Consider the following 26954-nt stretch of genomic DNA (forward strand, 5'->3'; position numbering starts at 1 on the left):
TGTCTCATTTGTAGTCTACAAAAAAAAAAAAAAAACCTTTGAAAGTGCTGGTTTCTCTCAAGTGTTTTGCTCTTTTGCTTGTACCCAGCTAAAACTGGATTCCTAAACCCAGGTTTATTTGAAATATTGTCAAAATGCTACACATTAGTAACACAGCTGTGAAGCAAAACCTATTTTTTGCCATAACATGCTTCAGTTCTCTCTCTGAGAGCAAATAGTTTTGCTCTAGCTTAAAGAAATACAATTAATTCATCCAGACAATAGCATGGCAGAAACACCTGAACAAGTTTGAGCGACTAATGCTTTCACTGGCAATGAATGGCTCTTTTCCTCCCAGGGTCTGAACCAGTTTAGACACTCATGTAGGTTATTGACTCTGAAGACCTGGACAAAGGGCCAGAACCAACTCTTGCTCTAGTCAGTGGACATACCATTATGTTTTTCTTTTGGTGGGTCCTTTTGCAACCTCCAATGCCTTGCATTTTGAGAAATTTTAAACCTATTACAGTTTTCTACAAGCTGATAGCAATACTTACTTTTCTAAAACCTTTTTCTTCTTGGAAGGTGTGAACATCTCCAGTTGCAGACATAACTGGTTTATAAAAATGACAGCAAGAAAAAAGTAGGAATCCCATATCTACAATAAGCATATGGCATGTGGTTATTTCATTTTCTCAGTACGATCTATGATCACCCAAGATGCAAAATTTCCTATCACAGCCCTTGTTTCACTCTCAACTGCTAAATTACTCAACCTGCTTTAGACTAAATTTCTTTGACTCAAAATATACTTTTCACCAAGACCAAGATGTTCAGCAGAAATACATCTATTTACATATCCTACATCTTGAAATGGAAAAGTTTCAAAATTACAGATTGGGTTTTCTCATGCCTCCAAATCAAAAAGACTTACTTTTGGAAAGTTTCTTTTGGGTATATTTAAATAGAAAACTACAAATGTTATGCCCTGAAGTCCAAAACCTAAAGAATTCTGACACCTCAAAAGCTATCACATAAAAGGACTGACATTCTCTGTTGCAAGTCTCACTTGCTGAAAGCTTCACTGGACAAAACTAAAGCCAGGTTTTGTTAAGATGTTGCAAATATACAGATTTCTTTGTGCTCCTGCTTTATGAAATAGATGTTGAATATTCTACTTAGAAGACTTAGAGATAAAATTAAAGATAAAATGAAATAGTAATTACTATAACCCAATTGTAGAAGCTCCATGACTGGAGGTGTAAAGGGACCCCTATTCCAGACCCTGCAGTTCAGCAGGACAGCAATAGCATTGCTAACCAAGTCTAGGGAACATAGAGGCCTTGTCTGCAGGAAATTCTTTTATCAATTTCCACGTCTGAACCTACATCAATTCATAAAGAATAGGCTTCCTCATGTTCAGTTAAGTAGATAAATCTGCATTCCTGCCAATCTATCTAACAAGAGTCTGGATTTTCAGAGAAGCATCCACAACCCTACTGGAAGTCAACAGGAGCTCAGGGTCCTCCCTAGGAAGGACATTGTGCACTTTTCATGATGCAGCAGTTGGACTAAGATCTCTTGGTTGGGCAGAATATTCATTCAGGTTTGTTTCCATGGAAATGTGTCTTTTCAGACAGTTCCTAGATCTTCTCATCTGAATCCTAAAAGCATAATCTGTAATTCACAATTTATTATAAATGCAGTATCTCACTGTATGAGGTATGCACTAACATCTTTAACTACATTCACTGTGAAGTGTCATAATTTTCTAATTTTAATTATGCAGCATGTTAATTGGTCTGAGAGGAATTACAAAAATATCAATCTGCATTTTATATAAATCCGCATTGATTAAAAAGATGAAATACTTTTTCCTTCTGCAATAACTGAAAAACCCAGCTAAATAATTTCATTAGTTTTTGTGATCCAAAAAATTGCGACACAAAAACCCTAAAAGAGTAGTCTAACAAAGAGGGTCAAATAACAAAATAAAAAATTAGATGAAATTAAAAAAACCTCACAGCACTAATTTATAAGATAGTCCTGTATTTAAGAAAAAAACATCTCTGAGCAGTTGAAATTGCTGATTTTCTACATATTCTAGCTATTTAGATGCTGGAGCTGAGTTTAATAACCACCAAGCCACAAGATGATGTAGCAGCTATTGCATTTATCGTTTACTCTACCTTGTAATCAAAGTTTTCATTTAAGAAGTTTTTACGAAGGGCATCCGAAAGGTACAAGACTGTAGTAATGATCACACTGGGAAGAAAAGAACAAAAAAGACAGGAATTTTCATTATGTGCAAATTCATATTTAATACTCAAAGCTGTACAATTTTCCAGTGAAGAAGTAGACATAGCGTGTCTCATGGCATTAAATACTAGATTTTCAACATACCACATAAATACCTAACCACATCTATTGACAGAAAACATGCCCATAAGATAATGGCTGCTGAAAGAAGGTGCACTGAAAACAGACATTCTGTATAGAACATAATTGATCAAGACCAATCATAAACTTTGTTCTGAAAATATTTATGATTTCAGATTTATTATACACCTTATCTTAACAGCATTAATACTCACAGTTGTACAATTTGTTTTCACTTTCTTGGTATTGAAAATATGTGCATATGGATTATAAATATAAAATATCTAGTAAATGCCAATATTCAACATTGACACCCCAATGGACAAAAAGTCTCTTTAATGCCAACAGATAAATGCAAAACTGTGTGAGCTCTCAGAGAAGGATCTAAAGATCTCTATGCTGTATGCTGTAAAAAGTCATACATTACCCTACATTTACACCTGCATGAATTATAATAACCTATCTTCAATAAATATATATGACCAAGATCCTCTCACAGTGGTTGTCACCAGAGGTCAATGATGGCTTTGATTATTGTAGCAACCAACTTTGGTAATCTACAGAAATAGAACATTCTTTGAGATTATTTAAATATACCTAATTTCAGTAAGGTTCAAACCTTAAACTAACTGCAGCACTCTTGTCTTCCAATATATTTAGTCAAACTAGAAATCTAAGTCAAGCAATAAATTATTTTTTAAAATAGTCAGAAGTGAATACTTACAGAGAGAAAAAAAAATAAACACAGAATGATCTTTTTGCTGTTATGTATTTTACAACAATCAACAGTTTCGAGATTTTCTGAGAATAAAGGTTATATCTACACATTTCCTTTAATTACAATCTGTCTAATATTAATACCTTTAGTTCTTTGAATATAGTTCTTGACCAGCATGTTGTTACAATGCTAAAACATGTTTCCCTTACTATATTTTGGACTTTATTTTTTTACTATTTTTTGCAATGCATTCAAGACAAAAAGACTTAAGAATAATAACAGCAATATAGATATTTCAAGGTTACAATATTTTTCATTTTTACAACACTGGAGAATTAAATGTTAGCCAACCCACATAGAATATAAACTATATTTTTCTTCTAGCACTTTGGACAATTTTCACATTTATAAATAAAAACTGGCTATCTGTAATTTAACATATTAGTAGTTCAAATGTTTACTTCCATCCCTCTACTTTTAAAATTACTGTCCCTGCCAAACTTTACCTTCTGTTTGATGTGCCTGAACACCTGCACCAGCCAGTTCTGAGACTGTTTTTACAAGAGGTCTTGAGTCTCAAGTTTCATTTATTCCTATTCCATTGCTCACATGTATTTTCATACGTATTATTTTCTCAAGGATTACACTGTAACTTTTCTATCCAAATAGTGTTCCATGCTTAGCACTCATCAGCAAGTTAAACCCACTTTTCCACCAATGGAGAGTTAGAGCCTGTGCACAGCAGTTGTTATTGCAGCATGGAACACAAAGTGAAATGTTAGTAAAATGCAGTATAAGCAAAGTTAATAATCTAGGCATGGATAAGAACAGAGCCCTGTCATTCTTCTTGTTGTGCATGATTTAATTCAAGGTCCATATGCTTCACAGAATGGAAATAGTTTGTATATTTCAGGAAGACATTCTGGTAGAAAAAGTCAGTTTATCAGAATTTTTGCTATATGAAATTTCCACCCTAAGTCCAAGGTAATAAATCCCTGAAAACAGGACTCAAGGGGAAATTCCACAAGATCCATAACCATATAGGCAAGTTTACATGACATAGTTCTATTTATGTCTCAGACAATTCCTTTCTTGCTATATTCCTTCCATGGCAGATGAAACTAAAGAGAAAGATCTGCTTCAATCCTTATTAAGTGAATAAAGTAGACAAATGCAACATTTAGAATATTTTTTGAAGAATTTTCCTGAGATAACAGAATAACTGCAATGCAAGTATTTTTTCCTGCAGGGAACTTAGCTCAAGTTTCATTTATTTGATAAGCCAAAGATATGATCTGGATTAGTTGATAAAATTTGGGTCTCTAACATGAGAGGATATGTTGTAGATTAAAAAAACCTCAAAACACCAGATGCAACACACAAGGTTGAAGACAATGTTTTTGACCTACCATCTGTTATTCTGAATCTACAAAAGTATAAAATCAGGTAGAACAGAAAACAAGCTAGGGCTAGGGATGCTCATATTAAAAAAAAAGCAAAAATGCACCAAGCAGAGGCAGCAGCCAGAGGACAGCTGCCTGATTCGGTACAGTACCACATTCCAAGTTGATTCCCAGCCAGTGATTGCCAAATAACAACAACAACATTCATTTGAAATCCATCTGAGTATCAAACTATAAACTACTGAGTTTGTGACTAGACTTGCTTTTCTTCCTCTTACCACCTGCCACATATTTGTTCAGAATGCCTGTTTTACAGGAGAAAACCCTCTACTTTTAGCTAGTAAGTTATTCTGGACTCATACACAGGATGCTAACCCAATGTCTGGTAAGGCCATTGTTGAAGGAATGGCTTTTCCATCAAATTTTCAGAGCAAATCTTATTTTCAGAGCAAATCTTTCTGCAATAAGCTGTTTGAAAAATCCAGAAGTTCAGCAACTGTTTCCTGCCTGGGCTGTGCTCTGGCACCTTGGATTTTGCCTGGGCAGCCAGTGGCAGAAAATGAAAGCTTTTCTTTTCCATGTTGATACAGGATAAATGTACAACATTAGCTTCTCATTCCATTCTTTTCTACCAGAGTGAAATAATCCCCAGCACAGAGGTAATCAAATAGAAAAAAAAAATCTTTCATAAAGAAATGAAACAAACCTTGAATCATGTATATGTGTATTTATCTGTTGTTATAGGTTTATGAGCTTATTTATATATGCATGCCTATGTACATATTTTTTTTTGTGAAGGACTGAATGTCAGGTTCAGTTGCTAGCAACATTTTGCATTACATAAAAGCAAAAAATTTGCTAGCAACACTATGTATTACATAAAAGCAAGAATTTTTGTTCATTGTAGGAGTCTCAGACTCCCACACCATGGGAGCTAACAGGATTCTTTAGAGCAGCCATTATGATGACACTAATGCTGATTTGATACCTTCCCTTACTGTGTATTCCACTTGAGTTACAATAATAATAATAATAATAATAATAATAATAATAGTAATGTATTTTAGTCATTACTGAATTTTATAACCAAAAGGATTCTCTGCTCAAAGTACTTATGCCCAACTGTCAGTAGATACGTTTGAAATTTCAGTGTAAGCAAAATGTTATGTAAACCTTACTTTACAGATAAATTCTTTTACTATAAATAATACTATTTTACATCTATTTGTATGCTTCTAACATTCAAATTGAGGACTGGATGACCTAGCATCTCTACCATCAAGCAGAATGCTGAAAGGCATAGCTAATTACATAGAGATCTTGAAAATTAAAACCTCTTGTATACCAAGAAGCAGAAAATTAGTTCTTTGTGCCTTTGCCTATGATACATAGGCATAGTATATTATGAATATCAAGGATTTGCTCAGCCAGTAGTTGAGGCTCCTTTGCTCTCCAAGTCCCTCCTCAACTGTTAATAACATGACATATCTGAAAAGTTCAGCAGTGTCTGTGAACTGCTCTCAAAAATGCCAGGCAAATAAAGTACTAGACAAGTCATTGTTCTCCTAACCTTAAGGTAACTGAAGCCAGTGACCATTACACAGTGATTTCCAGTTGAAACTGTGAAGGTCTTCTCCAGAAGCTTCAATTTTAGTCAGGCATATTTTGCTATATAATTTAGTATTTCTCTCCGGCACTAGGCAACTGGTTCAGACATCTTCCTATATTATGTGGTGCTTCTCTGCAGTTACAAATAGAAGCCAGAACTACCTAGTTGATGTAGAAAGAAAGTCTACTTCAAGAATGAAAGAAATTAAAATAATATTTTCCATAGTAGAAATAAAGCCACATTTGTCACTCAGTAGAAGCATCCATGTTAGAAATATTAAATGACCATAAGCAATTATTTTGCTTTCCTGCATGTGTGCTGATTAGCTCAGATATTACACAGCTATGAAGCTTTAAACAGAGTTATTTTTGTCTCTTTGCTCAACTGTTAGAAGCTAAGGATGCTTTTGCATGTTCTCTTTCCAGTACAAAATACAATTCAAAATAACCTTTTCTCTGCTTTAGTGCTAAGTTTGCCTCTTTAAATGTTACTTTATTTCTCAAATTTTAGAAGTCAATTGGCAGTTTATAATGCTAGCCATTAATACTTTAACACATTGGGCATCAGAACATTCAGAACTATAGATCATATATGTGTCATCTTGAAATATCTTAGTTTCTGAATAGTTACATACTTGACTTCTTGAGCTCATGGTATCTTCTGGTTTTGGTGGGTTTTTTTAAATTTCCCAGACAGCATCCAAGTATCAGATGCTACATAATTACTGAAAATATTGCAACTAGACAGAAGAAAAACCCCTAGGAGACAGGGGGCAGTGAGATTTTAATGTGTAAATATTTTATATTGTAAGAATTACAGCATTTTTAGACTTAGAAATATTTCAGGTAATTCTAGTTCTGCATACATAAGAGAAAAAAAAAATAATTTCTCCCTAAGGAAAAGCTTATTCCTTGATTATATCCTTGCTAAGACTTATTTCTTCCCTAGGCTCAGACAGGCTAAATCTCTCTTCCTGTAAATATCAGACAGTTTGAATTCTTATATCACTCTAGGGACAGGGAGAAAAGCAGTGCAGCTGTTGATGTGATGGCAGTGATGGGTGATGTGATGACACACACACTGCCTTCAGGTGAGCTACAGTGAGAGAAAGGCCAGCCAGATCAGAAGGCAGCCATGGGACACAGGGAACACAGCACCTGGTTTATTCCTGGGAAACAGAAGTTTGAAAAGACCCTGACTGTTATTGGATCACTTAATTCTGCTCTTAAAAAGATAGGCTAGACCTTCCAGCTCTTTCTTTTAGACATGAATGGAGCAAAGAATTCAGGAAGTTTTGCCTTCAGTTCTGAAGACTCCCAGACCCCTGGAAGTGCTCTGGCTGATGAAGTGAAGCTCAGGAAGAACAGCTCACTTCTCTCTGTGGGGCAAGCAGTGGCCTAATTTTGCATCCTGCCTCTAAGCTCTTTCCTTTGCACTTAAAGATTTTGGGCTGGAACAATTCTAGCAAAGCTACTACTCTGTGCTTTTGAACACACCTTGAGGAAGCTGAAGGAAGGCAGTCACTGCCATTGCAGTGAGGGACACAAGGTAAAGGAAGAAGCTCCCACTCAGAAACAGCTCTGGAAAAACTACTCTGCAGCTGACAAGAAAACAGAAGCAGATTTTCCTTTCTGCTGCCTCAAAAAGGAAAAGAATAGGAACACAGGAATAATGAGGCTTCAACGTTCACCACACATTTAAGTACACCTGGTCAACACCTTGATTCACAGCAAACTAGCACTTCCTCCACATAGGAACAGATTCCTAGCCAAGCAGTTATTCAAAGCTGGATCGGTAAAGATGTGCTTATAGCCCACTTGCCATAGTGGGCAGAAGTGCTTATGCAATTGTGTTATCAAGATCAGTCATCAGCTGATCTGATGAGCTCCTCATGGCCAATTCCCACCAGCAGCTACTGTCAGCTTCTGCCTATCTTCTTTGCCTGACAGAACTCTGGGCATAGACTCACCTCCTAGATGGTCAGAAACAACATGACATGCATTAATAAAGGGAGATGTGTTATGGTTACTGAAATACTGGAGAAGAAAAGTGCTCCTTTTGCAGAACTTGGTATCATCTGAGTTTCACCAGCCATGTAACATGTGCCAAGGTCGTTCCTAAACCTTAGTTCTGAACATGTCAGCTGTTGCAAAGCCATCTGCCAAGCCAGCTGTTACTGCAATATATAAAGATTTCTTAGATTATTTATTTTGTCTAAAAGTTCCTATTTTTTTCCTTCTTTCTTGTGTTTCACTGTTTACTTCTTAAACATAATTACCAAATACAGGCTGGTATCAGTCATACCTTAATTAATATCACACACAGAAACAAATGATCATCTCCATTCTTTAATTAGTAACTTTTTTTTCCTGGAATTCAAACTTGAAAAGATTAGCAGCACTGAGGTAATAAAAATTAACAAAAAATTGTTTGAAGTCATGACAAAGTTTGAACAAGTACTATTATGCTTAAATATCCATACATACACATAACAAATACAGATCATAAACCCAAGTGTTGTTAAATTTAATTGTACCAATTATATTGCTACTAGTAGTATGTACAGCACCACAAATTTAAATTGTCCTTGAAGCTAGCAGGCACAATGCAGACTAAAACTGAATTTCAATCAGGCATTGCAATATGTGCCATGAAAGTTTAAGTCAATCCTTCATTCTGGATTCCTAGGTCTGCCCAGCACAACGCCCCTCCTCTGCTGACACTGATGTTTGTGTTACTGCTGACTGCTCAGCTGGGGTATCTGATCTAAAGCTAAGACTGCAAAAAGGATAGGTGGTGACAGAGGTGAAATAAAACTTAATATATTGTTTCAGACCTGTTTTAATTGCTTCTTAGAAATGTTACTTCTAAGGAATCTATTTCTTTAAAGATAAGGCCTGAGCAGAGAAAGAATGGCTGATGGGCAGGTTTCATCTGAAAACCTCACTCAGCAGCGCTTTGTGCCTTATGTGACTGCTGTCTTGTGCTATAACTCATTTCCTGATTTGTGATTTTTGTGATTTTTCTGACAAAGACTAAATGAAAAAACATGCAGAAGCATCTTTAACAATATTACAGTTGATAATTTTTTCTTCAGAGCAAACAGATCTTTATCAACTCAGAATTTCAAGAAACAGATTTGAAAAGAAGCTCCTTAGAGACTTGTCATTTGTTACTTGGAAAACAAAGCTGTTGATGCTTTGCAGCTTTATTCTGTAAAAGTGTTCCAGAGTTTCCAGTTATATATGTGCTTACTAAAATTCGGAACAGAAAGAGGTATAGATTATATCATAAATTTGTGGTATAAAAGAAGTGCAGAGATTTAAAATCTTAAATTAAAAAAAGAAAAACTGCAGCCAGCATTATAAAAAATACATTGAATTTTTATTACATAGATCATATAACTTTATTTTCATCATGATCTGTGAATACTACCCGTACTTTTTAATAACATTAAAAATGCCTTACTTGTTAGCAACCAAACGCATCACTGTCCAGTCTTTTGGAAACATCTCTGGTCGTATTAGTATCCGAAACACTGTGAAAATCTGCAGCAGGAAATCCTTTGGAAGGAAAAGAAGTAGTCATATGTCTTTGCTGCTTTAAAAAGAGCAGTGAGCTTTAAAAATATTTTAATCAGAGAAATACAGAAATAGCAGAATTGCACTTATTTTCACTATAGATAGACCTCTGAATGCTTTTTTCTATTACTTCCCAAGAATTTTCAAAGAGTGATTTAATCCTTTCTTCTTAAAATGATGAAAATAATATAATGTGCCATTTGATTGACAGCAATGCATAAAAGAAATGTCAAAGATGCATTTGGTTTCCACCCATACACTTCCACAAATGCGATGTCGAGAACAATTTGCAAATCAAAGAAGCACTTTACAAACACCAGAGAGTTCAGAATATCTCCTTAATCATGCCAGGTTTTCATCACTTTCAAGATTCATTCTAAAAGCAGCAGAGAGAGTGTAAGGACAATTTTGTCATTGACTTGACAAAGACCAGTGACTCCAGTAGAGATGCCCAGGTCCCACAAGTGGCAGTGCAGCTGGCTGGCTGTGTGCAGGTCACTTAACCTTTCTGCTTCATTTGCTGGTTCTAAAAAAAGTCAACACCTGTGAGCTACTTTGAATGTAGAAAGCACTGCCTGAAAGCTTTTAGCATTATCATCTCCTATGTCATGTAACTCACTAATAAATAACTAAACTATTCCTCTCAGCACATAGTTCTTCTCAGTTCTTCTTTTCACAAATCAAACTAACAACAAGGGACCATCCTGATTATGTATGCTACTGGTAGCATTCTTTTAGTATGAAAATCTAGCTGTTGACAACGTGAGGAGCATGAGGCAAGTGATATAAACACATCTAAGAGAATCAGTGCAGTACCTGACCTTGAAATGTTTGGTATTCATTCTGCCCACATCATCTGTAGAGAGTTACCCCGAAACACAGATGAGATGAAGATACAAATAATTTTGAACACCAAAATATATTCTCAAGTGCATTTATCAAAGTGTAGATGACAGGCATTGCACAACAGATGTCTTTCATTAGAGAATCACTGTAAAGGGGGACGAATACAGGCACTGGGTAAGGCACATGAGATCCCCACACCCACCCACCAAAGAAGATTACATAAAAGAGACAACCTGTTTTCTGAACAAGATGCCAAAAAATTATCTGTATTAAAGAGTATAAATAATACTCACTGCAGATAATGTACTGTTTGAAGGCAGCTTTACAGATAAACAAGTACCTACCTCTACCAACAACACAGCTATGCCAGGCCATTTTTCTATAGGTTTGCACCTTGTACTTAAGTGCCTTTTTATTTTGCAGAGGTTACCTCCCTCCCCTGTGAGTAATCTCACAGCTCTGTGCCATGATCCCAACAATATGGCAATACCTTGAACGTTGCTGCATATCACCTCACAAAAACACCCCAGATTCTTTCATATTCCCTTTTTATCTCCTGTTCAGACACAATACATGTTTCTGCCATTAGGGATCTCACCAGCGGACTGCTGAACTGAAGAGGTCAAATGGCTATTATTGGGAAACCATAAAACCATGGAGTGGTGTGAAGATTTAAAACCCAAGGGCCGTGTGAGGAGGAAACAGAGCACCTTTGAGACAGCTTTTTCAAAAGACATTAAGAATAACAGTCAGAAAGGAAGATCATATGTACTTCATTTCTTTGGGTATCCAGGCTAGAATCAGAATACACCTTTTATTCCAAGAAAACTTTAAAACAAAGCAAATGTAGGCACTGGCATTACATTTTGAATCATTAATACCAGGCTAATTATTTCTAATTTCATTGAAAAAAATAGAAAATTGTGTCATCAATGTAGCAATATTAGCTGCAACACATAGATTTAGTAACAGATTTTAACATTTAAAAAACATTTTTGCCGGCAGTATAAGTGAGCTAACATTTGTTTGGTTGAGTACAGATAGAATTAATGTCTCATATGTCTTCTATCTTAAAAGACAAAAAGGAAGTGATTTTGTCTTTTACATACTCTAAATACCATCTCTTAATATTTCTACTTAGTGTGCATAAGGTCAAGTCCTATTTGTAAGATAATACTAGATATTATCTTATTAGTAGTACTAAATTGGTACGAAACTATAAGGTTTAGTACTAATTCCCACCACTTAAACAACTTCACACCTGAAGGATGGGATGCCATCCAGAGGGATCCGGACAAGCTCAAGAAGTGGGCTGGTGACAATGTCATGAGTTTTAACAGGACCAAGGGCAAGGTGCTGCAGCTGGGTCAGGGCAACCCCTGTATCAGCACAGGCTGGGGAGGAACAGATCCAGAGCAGCCCTGCCAAGGAGGACTTGGGGTGCATGAGAGGCTGCACTGATCAGGCAAAGTGCCCTCCCAGCCCAGAAAACTAATTGTATCCTGGGCTGCATCAAAAAAAGTGTGGCCAGCTGGTCAGGAGAGGGGATTCTGCCCCTTCTCCACTCTGGTGAGATCCCACCTGGAATGCTGCATCCAGCTCTGAGGCTTCATTGAATCTCTTGGGGTACACCTATAAAGCATTTTCATTTGGGTCAACAGTCCACTTTGAAGCTAATTGCATGATGTTCCACTGCTTTGATTCACGCTGTAGGATTATCAGGCGACATGGTGTCAAGATTTTGTAGATGAAACCTAAAACCTGGCATCCAGAGTGCCAAATGCCAATAAGAAAGAGGGTGGTTCCACAGTGAGCTGTTAGTTCCTGGGCTACTCATCCATCCCTTGGCCAGTTCCTTTCCAAGATGTTCTTTGCTTTACTGCTTTCCTAATCTACATCAGAAGCCACCTAAATGAGTGGCTTTAGAACTACCCCTCTGCCCCAAAAGTCATCCCATATGTGTGTGGATGTCCCTGCAGAGCAGGGGAAGGATGGTGACTAGAATTGAGCTTCTCTACCAGAGACACTCCCCATTCCCAGGGACCTCACACAGCCTGTGTCCCAGGGGCCATTAGAGAACATGGAATAAACTGCACTTGGATTTAGGCTAGGGCACCCACCTTACCCTGCTCAGGCCCTAGAGCTGGAAGAGAGGGATGACAGAACTAGTAAGATTTACACCCATCCCTATGAAATATTATCTTTTCCTTCATCAAATCTCTATTCTGTTACATTATGTAGGGTACACTGCCAATGAATAAAAACTAGGCCTTCTGGTAGGTGCTTACTTGCTTTGTCTTCTTTTAATCTATTAATTAAAAACACCAAACATATTGATCAAAGCCATCTTGCTTTGGTCAAAGCTGCATTGTGCTAACATAAGTTTTTACATTCACTTTCCCACTGATCTCTTCCTATTCATAACTTCCACTGCTACCTTTTGTCATAAATTATATTTGATATTTTCTACAGCAGCAAATATCTACCTAAGGTTCCCTCTGTTCTATAAATTACTGTAAAAAATATTTACTAGGAACAGAAAGCATTTTGTGGTAAGAAAAAAGAGCATACCTTTAAAATAATATTGAGAGATAAAGGGAAGCATTTAAAATTATTATCTAGGTAAAGTCAGGGTTTCAAAAAAGAGAGTGAGGCATAGTGTCTGGTTCTACCACTCAGTCATTAAACCCCTGTCAGTTATTTTATACTTTATTTGCATGTTTTCAAATATAAAATGTTTTCCCTATCTTCTGCTTTGAGTGGAAAAAAACCTCTCTTAAGAAACTCAAAAAAACAGTCACCATGTCAATTACTTAAAATAAATATATTTCCAAAAAAAAGGGGAATATTTGCACAAGCAACCACTCATTTAAGGCATCACTCAGATGCATGTCATACAAATAAATATGTGTACATGTCATTCCTTCAAAGTCTCCATTTTGCTTCTCTGTGTTTAACAAGCTGGAAACAGTCTCTAGTAAGTTTGGTATACACTGCTAAACAAAAAAGAGAACTGCAAAACCTTCTTTCCTTCTTTGCAAGTACCTTAATGAGCGAATTTTTGTTTCGAGAGTCATTTGCTGGGGTATTTTTATCAACAGTATTACAAATGCTGTGCAAACATACATTCATGCAAGTACTGACATAGTCACCTTGAGAATTATTCTGGAAGAAAGATGAAATGCCATGTGGCACCAGTGCCTAATCGTTTAGTATAGATGGTTATTATAAACAGAGGTAGCTAAAGCCAAAAAGCAGAGCACAAAGCAATTCAAAAGCCTAGGTTACACTCCCTTGTAAATAAGATAAGGTTTCCCTTGGAAACATCCTATCAGCTCTGTGGCTTCAGGAAGACCCAACTCACTTTGATACTACTGACTAGGGACAAAATGAGTAGTCAGAAATACAGCAAGCTGATGGTAGTTATCACTGAAGTTTAAATCCCAGCTAGCCACTAGATTAACTGAGGCTACCATTTTAGCTTCTAAAGCATCTCAGGGAAAAAAAGTCTTATCACTGAAATTAACAGCTTTTGAATTTTCATTTATCCATACTGATATCTTTTCCTAAGATATCTCACAGCAAAGAAACTTCTGCACTTAGCAATCAAAGCAGAAAAGTAAAAAGGGAAGTAGCAAGATGGTTTCAACAGCCTAGTCATACACAATCACCTCATGATGAACAGCAGTGGCGGTCTCGCACACTAGCTCTCATCTTTCCCTCTTGCTCTCAGTGATATTTGATATTTCCAAGTGAGGGGAATAAACAGTATATTATTTAAGATTCAGAAGAGAAGGAATGCTGCATTGATGATGATCAGACTACTACCACTGAATCACTGGTTGAGCTGATGCTGATTCAATGAGATCTGAATGGAAATAACAAACTCTGGACTTGAGTTGGTAAGACCTCTGTTGTGATAGCTGATGGCACCAGCTACAGCTGCTTTCCATATGTCTCTGTGTAATAGTAGGGTATGTGCGTGGGGGGAATTTCAATGTGTCAAATCAAACACCATTCAGGCATTAATTCCAGAGATTTTTCATATTCTAGAAGGAAGAAAAGTCTGAATAAACTCAACACTGTATTTCACAGGTATATGAAAGAGAAATAAAGCCTGAAACCTCTAGGAAAACCTAGAGGTTCAGAACTCACACAAAAGGTAAAATATTCCCACTAAAAAATGCCTAGGTTCCACCATATTTACTAAAAATTGCCTAAGGATAGCAACTATGCTAGGTGAAAATAGATGCTGTATTGCTTACATCAAAATAATTCACCCTATACACCTCCTAGGTAGTGTTCTTGATTTCTGATAAGTTCTTAGCAGCATTTTCTATCTGTCAAGCTCTATATGACCACCTCAATCAAAGAAAAGGCACTCACAAATTATATGCTCTCTTCAGCTCTAAGCAGCTATCAGGAGTATAAGTAAATCTAAAATTACACTATGATTAGACTTCCCTTTCCAGGGCAGCACTTAAGTATATCAAATGGTAATTAAGGAGTTACACCTAAAATATATTATCACATTCAGACAGGATTACTGGCTGAATAATGTGCATAAAAGATTACTCAAGATTTTTTGTGTGGACCAAATTTGGTACTATATAACTTTCCAGGGTCCAGTACAGTGGAAATCTTAGTGTATATGTTAATGGAGGAAATCTTAACTTCAAGAAATTTTTTTTAATCCCGCCCCCTCCATAAAGGAATTAAAAATGATTTATCTCCACAAACGCAGCAACTCAATTCATGAAACTGGTAGAAGTTGCCTTAAAAGACCTCCACACCTACTCTTTTCTATGATTGAAATGAGCAGACAGACACTGTAAGTCTGACACATCCTCCTGCCAATGGACGTGCTGCACAGCTAAGAAAAATGAAGAGTTAGTTGGTTATGCATTTCTCAAGCTGCATGTTTGCTATTGCCATACATAACTTAATGAATGAAAAAAATAAGCAAGTATAATAAGCCAAACATAAAATTCCCCAATTGCCTGACAGTAAGAATCAAACAAGAGCAACGTAACCTTAGACCGACACCATCTTCAAAAGTGGCTTGGAGGCTAAGTTCATGGCTTTAAAGCAAATTTATAGTTCCCTCCATCCATATTCTATCTACTGTCATTGTAGAAGCAATAACAGCCTTGCCCAACTTTGAGAGTGACCTCAAGTTCCCAAAAAAAGCCGTGCAATAGTTAGCTAATCTGTAAAACACATTGCATTTAAATACTGAAGTGATTCATCAAAGCACAGGGTCATCTTAACGGGAAGATAAATCAAAAAGAGAAATAAAAAGGCCTAAGCAAGTGGAAAGACATTTCTGTTACTCACCCTCAGATCCTCCTTTGTGCTGAAGCTATCAAGAAGCTGCTGATAATGTCTATCAGTCATTTGTCGCAGGAGTGACAACAAACAGGAGACAAATTCCCCCTGTTCAGATAAGCCAAGAGGAGAAATATTGTAATGTTTTCTGCACTTGAGCTTAAACTCTTACATTATAAGCACTTGAAAATAATTAACAAATGCAAGGGAAATTAATCTACAATTAGGCTTCAACTCCACATTTTGTGAAAATGCATTGATTGCACTTCCTTCCCATTTAAGCAAATATTTTTCCCTAAATGGAATTTATTTGCTTAGAAAAAAATCTATTTTTATTAGTTCCAGCAGGGCTAAACCAGTAAAATTTTTATTTGTTATTTGTTTTCCCTGTTTCTGTTTTTAAACAAATTACTTAGATTGCTCAAATTACAACCTCTTTAGTCAACTCAGCTTTGAAACAAATGTAAACAAACATATTTTGCAAGAATTCTGGGAAGAATGCTATTGTTTTCCTTTAGGGAAGAAATGAATGGAATTAGCTGGGAATTATTAAAAACATTCTGTCATCTCAAAACCCTAAGATCTGTCAAAAAGAAAACTCATTTGTAGGACTGAACAAACTTTGAAAATGTTTTGTTCAGCAATTTCTTTGGGCTTACAGAAGAATTTCTCATTGAAAGAGCAGAGAACTGCACTGGGTATCTCCTGTGAGCAATCAAACAACCAAGATGTGATAGGAAGGAACAGGTTCTTCCATTCACCCTTTCCTGTCTGCTTATTCAGTTTTGGACTGGGAAGAAACACTGAATGGCATCAGTCAGGTCTGACTGCAGAATTGATGAGGACAGGGAAGAGTGAAAGGTCTGGTTTGCATCCCAATGCTTGGAAAGAACAATTCTGAAATCTCACAAGCTTGCTAAAAAATGGGAAATATATTTTTGCCTCTACCAGGAATGGAGACTGAGAGAACAGACAGGTGATAACAGTACTTTAAAATTGTGTCTTTCATTAGCTTATCAAGTGAAATTTTGGGAAGATGTCCCTCCATCTTTCATTAAAAACAGAAAATAAGAGTAAAAAGAAGCAGTATGTTTTCACAGGAATGGCTGTTCAAGACTTCACATTGGAAGGCCTAATTAATTTGTGGTTATACCTGATACACTTGATCATGTGTGAGGTGATGGCTTTCACTGGCAACTTCTACACTGAAGTCATGATTGGAAATTTCTTACTTCCCTTTGTTTTACAATAAACAGAGCATTCATAAAAACATAGAATCACATTCTCAAAACAATATCCTAAGGCTACAAAATCTCTTAACATTCATGCTCTGGGCATAAACATAAAGGTTACAGCTGCTGTCTTGTAAAAATCTGTATATCCAATTGCTGGCTTGAGCTACAAAAATTCCTTCCCTGCCTAGGCATTTTAAGCAGTCCTTTTTAGCCACCTTTCTTCTATGTTCCCATATCTGTTTCAACTGATATAGTAGTATATTAAAAATCACAACCTATTATAGAGAGCTGTACTATTATAGTTGATAGACAGATTAGTGTTATAAAAGTATCAACTTAAGCTAATTGTTATCTGACTTCTAAATCTGAGCTTTTAATTTAAATGTAGGTAGCTATACAGGCTGTTTTTTTAAAAGAGCAATACATATTCAGCCTCATTTGTTGAACTCAACAAAAAAATGAAAGTTGTAGGATTTCTGCCAGTGTTGGCCACAGATTAGCTTTCAAATCATGCATAAAAAGCAAATTCCACACACATAACAACCTTTCTAAAAAACATTTAGGGTCCAATTCCAGTGTCAAAAGTCAAGCCAAGCAGTATACTAAAATCACTTAAAAAATTACTTAAGGAATCTACCTATGTTTTATTTCAGGAGCACAATTATTAAAAGCCATGGAGCTTTCAATTAAATTGAAGCTCATTTAGGTTCTGAGGGACTGAACTTTCAAGATCTAAAAACAATTAAAGTTAACTTTAATTGGACTGCTTTCTGCCAATTCTTAACATTGTTTCTGAAGGAAGTCCAAAGGTCTAATGCAGTGACAAACCAAAGCAGAAATTTCACTTTCCCCATTGCATTAAATTCCACGTTTGCCAATGCAACATCCATAACACTGTCACCCTGAAGCAGCATCTATTTCATGTTCAGTTTAAAGCATCACACCCATCTTCCAGGTTACCCTTGAACAAGGCTGCTGACTGATTAAATTAAATTCAATCCAGCTACCATAGCTGCTTGAAAGAAATGGTGGAGTCACGGCAGCACAAATCCCAGTGCTGCCTCATTTGATGCTGTTTCTTGGTGAAGAAAAACAGTGACAAATGGGCCTAGGAGACCACACTGAGATGGGTTTGGGACTACTTCCACAAGGAAGACTATGTCTCATTCAAAACTATGAGAGAATTTTTTTAAGTGTGCTCCTATGGCACATCTCACCAATAACTTTTTATGACACATGCAGTTTGAAATAATGGCAACATACTGGAACAGACTCTACTGCTGTACTCACATTGAGTACTTTATCATACATCCTCTACAAATAGTTCCAAGAATTTGGCTCCATGTGCTGCCAGAAGCCCATACTGCATGATATTTCTACATAAATGTATATAATTGCCTTCTGCTGTGCTGTGAGTCACTTCCACATTAAGTATTCTTTGAGAGCTTGCAGTGACAATAACATGGCTTTTCTGATGCATAAAAGAAAATTTTGCAACCTGAAAGTACTTTCAAAGTCTAATTTTTTGATGGTGTAAAACAAATTTGCTGTCATGGTGTTTAATGAAAACTTAATCTGCAAGGAAGGGGATATCTCATAACAAGGCAATGAAATCAGAGCTTTGCTGCACTAACAGTCTAACACTATCACCCTTTCTTTAGATTAGATTGTCTTGTGGTGGCCTGATATGCCACATGACATACATTTGCAATTTTGTATTTTAAAGAGAAATCTTCCCAAACTCTTAGATACATATTGCTGTTGAACCAGTGATTAAGCATAATGTCATCTTATTACAGAGCTTGGTCAGCTCCATAAAATACTCCATATGCAGTTTGCTCTCTGTGGGTCTAAAGTAAGAGAGAAAACAAGCAAAAAAACCCCAAATCTGGCAACACATTTTTTTTCTGCATTTGTTAAATGCTTTTGAAATGTTTGATCTCAGAGGAAATTATGGTTTGAAAAGCAACCCTCTATTCATTAACAAAAATTATTACAGTGTAAACACTGAGCGACTAATTAATAAATGTATAATGAAATGGTAAATCAATCAGCATAGTACGTTTTCTGCACTAAATGCCAACTCCTCATATCTTCTTGGGGTCACATCCCTGGCTATATTAGAACAAATTTGCCCTTGACAAGCGAAGTGAAAACCTTGCTGCAAACAAAGCAAAACAACACTTCATTTTATTTGATCAATGCTCATCATAGACTTTTCTGTAAATGCCTGTATTTCAACCTTCTAATTTCCATGAGTTGTTACAGCAGGTTCACCAAAAAAATCATTTGCTAATCTTCTAAATCTATCCTGTATGCTCAGCTTCATGTGACAAAAACAAAGCTCAAATTCTTAGGCCAGAGAACAACAAAGTGCCTGTCAAGTAATAAATTTAGATTAGTACAAGTTATCACAGATTCTGCAGGCATCTTTAGAGTTGTTCCATCATGAAAAAATGTTTGCATTTTAGGAACTATTATTGATTGATACTCTTCTATTTTCAGGAATTCAAACTGAAGGAGAGTTTCAGAAAGCTGATATATTGCAAACAAAAGGAACATACTGAAATCATTACTAACCTGAAAGTCTCAAAAGAAATGTTAGCTTTTGGGTTTGAGTTTTTTTGGTCAGAATCCATAAATAAACTTAATGAAAAAAATTACTATTTCACTAAAAATTAGTAGAATGCAAGAAAGGTTTTCACTGTCCTCCTCATTCGCTCTTTTATACACAAAATCTAACACTGAATTACGATACAAAGACAATATATTCACAAGTCTAGTAGTCCAACCAGTGACAATTGTGAGCTCTTTCACTGCAAGAAACTTACAGTCACATCTTGAAACTGGAGGCGCATAGCAGAGCCTGATGGCTGTGGTCGGCTGGTGATCTCCAGTATGGTCCTTAACAGAATATCTAGCAGACTGTTTACAATCACATCAATTTCTTCCAGGACTGATTTCTCCTTCAATAATAAATAAAACATTTAAGATTTCAAAATAGAAATATGACCACAAGTATAATTCCTTTGATGTAGCTTTAGAAACTAATTGCAGTTTCACTGTGAATGCTACATTCAAGAAACAAGGACTAATCTCTAATTCAGATTTTGTTTAATTCTATTCAATTTTTCCTAACAGTTTTTCATTAATTGCATCACAGAGGACAGTTACAGGGATGACTTTGAATATGTAAATGCTCATGAAATTTCCATAGCTCTATTTTCACTTGACATTTAGAAGAAGGCAGTAAATAATAGACAAAAATTTTTCAGGCATTTTTATAGGTAACACTCATATATCTTCTGGAGAAATTGCCAAGAAAGGCTTAAAATCCCAAAAGCAAAATCCTGTTTTACACTTTGGAACTATCACCAGAAGTAAGCAGATGGTGCTCAACCTTCAGGACATGCTTCATCAGTAAGGCCCAGCTACGCTGCCTCCCAGCAGCTGAGTAGCACAAACAAATTAGTCATTTAGGTGAGCCTGCAACTGCTTGTACACAAGATCAAAACAAAGGAATCAAAGTGTTCACTGCCAAACCAGACCGTGAATACCTCAGCTACTGGCTGGAAAACACTGGATAAAGTCAAGCTGTAGTTACTTCTCCTTTTTAATTCAGATGGAAATATGCTTTCCCTGCTTCAATGTTTTAAGTCTCCACTGCAGCAGAAACCACCATCTTAATCTGAGCAATTTTATCCACTGTTTAACACGACTCTTCTTCACAGAAAGAAACTCTTGATAATCAAATGAAAACAATCAAGCTAAAACTCAACTGACAAACAAATAGGTCACCTTTGCTGACATTGAAGTGTAGGAGTGATTTGGGCTTTTTATTTTGTTTAATTTTGCTTCCTAGACACCATAAAGCGAATGATTTATAACAACACTCAAAATTCCTTTTTGGACTTAAGTTGAATCTAGTATCAAGCCATGTTCTCTATCACTTCATCTAGCATCAAAGAACTGTTAAACTGGCTTCTTATGAAAACAGACAGTACATAGTATATTTAGGAACTGCATCCACCATGAGGACCCTTCTCTTTACTACTACAAACTGCTTTTGGAATGAGCAATAGCCTTAATTTTCAAAGCTGCCTTACTGCAAATTCCCTTGTTCCCTCAATCACCAAATCATCTTGATTACAATGGAAGGACTGAAATTCTGTACTGATGTACCAAAAAAACAAGCCCAAGTCACCAAGTTGTTAATAGTCTCAATGATTCAAAGAATACTAAAAATAGTAGCTGCATATCCTGAACATTTGGGAGAGTTTTATGTAGATATCCACTTGTAATTGTGTACATCTCTGGCTTGGTGACTCCAAATGGAAGATCTCCTGAAATTCAGACCAGATATGTAAAGTTTTCTCCGAGGCCAAAATCACAGCTCTGCTTTAGTATCTATCACTTTGTCTTGTGATGAGATTTTATACTTATCCAGGAGCAGCTGGAAGGAATATGTTGTTGCAGCACCCAAGGTGGAAGCCACATCCATATCAAATCACTGACAAAGCAACTTTAATTGCTGAAAGTGGTATGAAAGGAAAAGCACATAAAGGAGCTCTCACTAATGCATTACAAGGTAATGCATGCTGGCCTTGGCATGCATGTATTGCTCTAATTACAGGAAATGCTTGGTTTTAATTGCTTTATATCCTGTTGTCTGTCAGAACATATCACCATCCCATTTGCAATACACCTGTCTGAGCAAGATCTCATATGCAGCTTTCACACATTAATTCAGAAACAATTAATTAATTAATTCACACAAACTTCAGAAACTGGACACAAAGTTTATCAACTAGCAACCAAGTGCAATCTCCTTGCAATACTCATATCAATCTCTTTATCCAGATCAGCCCTGTGTCCCCTAAGAATACGCAGCCCACAATAAAAAAATGTCCCTAAAAGAAAGTGGACATTTCCTTCTTTCCAACACAATGCTCAAGAAGTGCAAAAGCTTGTCAGAACACTATGTGATACAATTAAAATACTCATGCATGGAAAGAAAAGGGTCATGTAAAAATCAGAATGGCATGTTTATGCAAATTCATTACTCAGAGAACTCTTTAAAATGCTCTTGGGCAAGGTCCAGCTTGTGTCATTAAATGTCACTGAGCCATATAAAGAAGTTCAAGTGGATGTGACATGGTGTTTACTCACTGAGCTGTTCTTCTTGATGAGGCAAAATATGTTGCTAAGGATACGGGCACACATTATAAGGTCCTTCTGCTCTTGTAAATGCATGTGGAGATGATGCAAAACTACTGGAAGAAGAATGCATCGAGAATCTGGAAAAAATGAAAAATTTCATTAATAGGAGCTTCTCATAGAGTAATTTAATTTTAATACATCTATAAAATATGTCTCCAGTCCAAAACTATTTCTGATAAGCAGAAGCTTTTGCTAGCTTTAACAAAAATTTTTGATAAGCAGAAGCTTTTACTTCATAATCATGAGCAAATGCCTGAAGAGTCAACAATATGCTGAAAGTCACTATCTTATATCATGGATGAAGAAAAACACCACTGTGCGGAATATACTACATATAAAAGAAATTTTAAGTATTTATTGAACTGTCATCCAAAATTATTAGGGAAAAAAAAGTAGACCAGTAATGGCTGTATTCATAACAATGAGAAATTATGCTCTAGTGTTCCTGCCATGTGACACGATCCATTTATATGCCAATGTTCTGACAGACTTCAGGAGGAACTTATGTTATTCTACAAAAAAGTTCTACTTTACAGACCAGCTGCAGTATTTTCAGATTTCTTTCAGAATTTTTGCTTTTCCAGATTCCTCAGTCTTACTGAGTATGAGCAACTTAGAGTATTGATTTCTACATAAAATAATTGACCTTTCTACTCTTTCATTTTCTAAACACAGGTCTTCGGTGTTATTTGCAGTCTTGATTTTGCTGAAAATTATGCAAGAACATAATTAATATGCTACTTATTTCTGCTTCCTTTTTTTTACAATTAAAGAAAATATTAAATGGGAAGAACCCTCAAACACTTGTGATAACACTTTAAACACCTATTCACAACTTAACAAATGGGAAGGATATTGCCCATTTTCATTTTGTTGTTGTTTTAAAATCTTTTCCATAATTAGGAAATTATCTTCCCATAGAAATGTACTTGAATAATTTCCTCTATTAAAACTTTAATGATTATAAGCTGCATTATAGATATATATTCATCTACTTCCTTTGTTCGTTAATGCAATTATATGCTAAAAATTGATTTCTCTAGCTGGAAAATTACTTTTTTAAAACAATTTTTCCATGCAGTTATTGTTTGTGGATTACACTTTCTATAAACATCCCCCCCCCCATTATTTCCTCTACTTTTTCAATGAGGAAGAACAAGACGATATATTTATTCTGAGATTTTATTTGTTTAGTGTTTCTTTTGCTTACTGAAACACAGCACTAATATTGTTATGCTTTACTACCTTTGTTTTTATTGTCTAGTCATCTGTATAATAAAAGACAAATCATATGGACAAGCCCATTTGCACACACTATTTAAGTATATTCATATTTTTGAAATAAAACCTAGCTTGCTCTTTCTAAATGGGTGTTTCATGTTTATTATTTATTCAGGTGTACCTCTGTATCTTCCTACTAAAGAAAATTATAATCAAAGGCTGCAAGGCAGTAAGCAAATGACCATCAATCAGTTGAAAACCAGTGGTACAGAAACCCAACACTGGGCAATAAATACCCTTTCTCCAGTGACTGCTTATTCTGCAAGTGCCTCAGCAGGTTTTCATCAGGACTGCCCTGAGAGTTCCTACCTGCCTGCAGCACCACAAAAGAGGGGAAGTTTCTCAAAGAAACCAAGGCAGCATATTCTTTTTCTCTACCTCAGAACCTGGCTTAGCCAAGCATTGTCCCCAGTGTTCTGAGAAGTCAAGTGTGCCCAGCTGCCACTGACCCATCCACTGCAAGACTTCTAGAGTCTGGGGCAGGCACTGGGCAGGGAAATTGCCAATGTGCAGACCTGTGGTTAGAAAAGTGCCACCTTCGGATCCCCGCTGCTAAATCTGCTTATTGATTCCTGCTGGATGAAAAAACAGAGCTAATGCCTTCAGCTGAAACAATAAGGCAGGACTTTTCTATTTGTATAAAAAAGACTTAGCCCCTGGATTACAGGGGATGGCTCCTCTTCCCTGCATTCTCTTAGGCCTTAAAGTATTGAATTCTTGGCTATCTGGCAATCCATCCTCAAGAGCCAAGATAAAGGTTCACTGTGTAAACCAGCCTGTGATTCTGTGGCTGGGGTACTGTGCTGGCAAGCAGGTGATAGAAAGCTCAATCCAATCACTACTCAACTCCACAGCTATCACAGAGCAGTAACAGTGGTTCTTTCACACACTTCATGTATGAACATTATTGTTTGGGCCACAGGTCCTCACTTGCAGCTACAACTCAAATCCCTCAGTCCAGAAGGTCAGAAGAAACCAGGAGCAGCCCTGTGCCAAGGTGTTTCTTCTTGGTTAATTCTAGATAGCTTCCTGATGAGCCCACACAGCATTTGGCACCTCACCTGAGGTGCCATCTACCCTGTGCTCTGCTTAAAAATAAGTGCAGCATCATGAACTACATTTTGAACACCAAAAATCTACATGTAGCAACACTTGACTTGTAAATAGCCAACTCTTACACACAACATGTCCTGAGGCATCTTAGGCAAAACTGAGCATCCTCATTCAACTGTTTTAAGTATCCCATTTTTGCAAAAGCTTCATAAAATGATCAGAAACTCATTTAACCATAGCAAATGGAGTAGCAAAAAGCATCTTACAATGACTTGCAACTATGCATGGGAGGCAATAGTGCCAGTTATTGAAACAACCACTGCATGTATCACAGCTTTAGATATATTCCTTACAAGCCCAGAGTCTAAATACCCCTCTGTCTTGATCTGTTTAGGTGGAGAGATGTAGTGGTATTACAGAAAAGGAGAGCTGGTTCATTCACCTCTGGATTCACCAAGGACTAGGTGAGAAAGTTTGGAGAATATCTGTCTGAGGTTACTCTTTTTCCTGCTAATTGTCAGCTGCAGTGTCAGCCACTGGATACAGAAAAATTAATGAGTGCAAGGAATGGTGCAATAATCAGAACTCTGAGCCATCACTCACTGTCCTAATTTTTCTTCTATGCAGGAACTCAAATTAGCTGACTGTTTTAAATGCTAATATTTGCCCTTTACAAACATTATACAGAAAGACAAGAAAAAAATCATGACACAGAGCTTTTCAAGTATGTGCTTGGCATAATTAGAGAGAGGGCAATCTTAGACTCTGGGCAATCCTTGTGACTTTCCTATGCAACATTAACATTTAATACACAGCACATCTTTCCTCCCTAATTTCCATATAGAGGTAATGCCTCTGCAGAGACATACTTTCTTCACTCTAGTATATTTTGAAGATTACTTTCAGAAGGATGATATTAATTTCAATTACTGTATCTAAACAGATGGTCAAAGCTTCAGCCTGCTTGGAAAAATTGAACACAATTTCCTTCAGCACCTGCTGGCCCAGGTACAAAGGACACAGTCTGAGCTCCTCACCTGCAGGCAGCCCAGAGCAGCCTTACCTGGGTTAGTGTACAGGTGACTCTCCACAGTTTTCCCAATGCTCTGCAGTTTAACAGCTTGAAGGGACTCATCCCCATGCATGACTGTTGGCAAACTGCCCAAAGCATCGTGAACCAAATTTGCCACTTCTCTCACATCAAAGAGCTTCAGAAGTTCTGAGTACACTGATGGGAATGAGCTGAGAAACACAGCCTAGGGTAAAAATGGACAGTCAGAACAGTTTTGACATTTATAGAATTTAATAAACTGTAGAAATTTAAGTGACTCTAGAGAAATGCCTGGCTTCCAGGGTAGGTAATAGCTTTAAAAACAGCCTTATTTTTAGAATGAATAGCCTCACATTCATTAACAGCCTTACACTTGTGACAATTTCCTTCAAGTAATATGTAATGATTGTTAATTTCTCCCAGGACAAAGTGAAGGTTCAACTCAGAACAAAAAATATTTATTCTTTAAATACATTTATGCCTCTATGAGAGAAATTTTTTTAAAGTATAGCAGAATCTAGCTGATATGATACAAAAGATATTTGTGTGGTTTGGTTTACTTCGTTTTAAGGTAAGTAGTGTAACAGCCTCTGTATCTTCCATTTTTTAAATACTGAACATTTTTATTTTGGAGTGAGGCAGCACTGGTAGTCCTGGTTCCCTTCAACAACCTTTAAAATGGGTCAGAAAGTCATTGATGAATATGAAAACAAAACACTGGAAAAATAAGGAGAACAACACCAGAGAAAAGAAGCTAAAACTGACATTCCCTTCTTCTTCTCTAAATCCTGCTGGTTGTGAAAAGTTACTTACACACTCACATTGTTTGCAGAACATGAGTTAAAAACACTGAAAAAGAATCCTAAATGTAATTGTTTGCATTCTTTTGTTGTCTTTTGACTCCAGCTGCTTACACGATATGAGATGGAAGAATTACCTTTCTAACTCTGTTCTCTCTGATTTGCCATTTTCTTAGTGGAACAGTTTTCCACAGAGATTTAGAAAACATTAATTCCTAACAGGATCTGAACCATCTCTGTTTACAGAAACGTGGGAAGAGGATGGTATGTTTATAAGCATTTAATGTAGAGTGCTGTCTCCTGTGTTTTGCCTCTACACTGCAGCACTAGCCCATTTTTGTAGTCTCAAATGAAATAAAGATATCATCTGAGTATTAAACCATATGGTTTAATCAAGACTTAAAAATTTTCTATAAAGCATGAAAGCTCTGATAGTCTTTTGTATGACTCAAATTCTTCAGTGTCGGTGTG

At 36.4% G+C, this 26954-nt stretch overlaps 1 protein-coding gene across 3 annotated transcripts in view; it reads right to left on the bottom strand.

Annotated features, from left to right (window-relative positions):
• Positions 1-26954, bottom strand: part of DOCK4 (dedicator of cytokinesis 4) — a 221108-nt gene that overhangs the window by 43378 nt on the left and 150776 nt on the right. For all 3 annotated transcript variants that reach the window (XM_059847108.1, XM_059847110.1, XM_059847111.1), the window contains 7 exons: positions 25696-25888; positions 22248-22375; positions 19910-20044; positions 15853-15951; positions 9557-9651; positions 2169-2244; positions 537-637 (listed from right to left, as the gene is read on the bottom strand). In XM_059847108.1, the coding sequence (XP_059703091.1) occupies positions 537-637; positions 2169-2244; positions 9557-9651; positions 15853-15951; positions 19910-20044; positions 22248-22375; positions 25696-25888 (827 nt within the window). The remainder of the gene's footprint in view (positions 1-536; positions 638-2168; positions 2245-9556; positions 9652-15852; positions 15952-19909; positions 20045-22247; positions 22376-25695; positions 25889-26954) is intronic.

The sequence above is a fragment of the Haemorhous mexicanus genome, chromosome 5 (genome assembly GCF_027477595.1).
Source record: "Haemorhous mexicanus isolate bHaeMex1 chromosome 5, bHaeMex1.pri, whole genome shotgun sequence".
NCBI lineage: Eukaryota > Metazoa > Chordata > Aves > Passeriformes > Fringillidae > Haemorhous > Haemorhous mexicanus.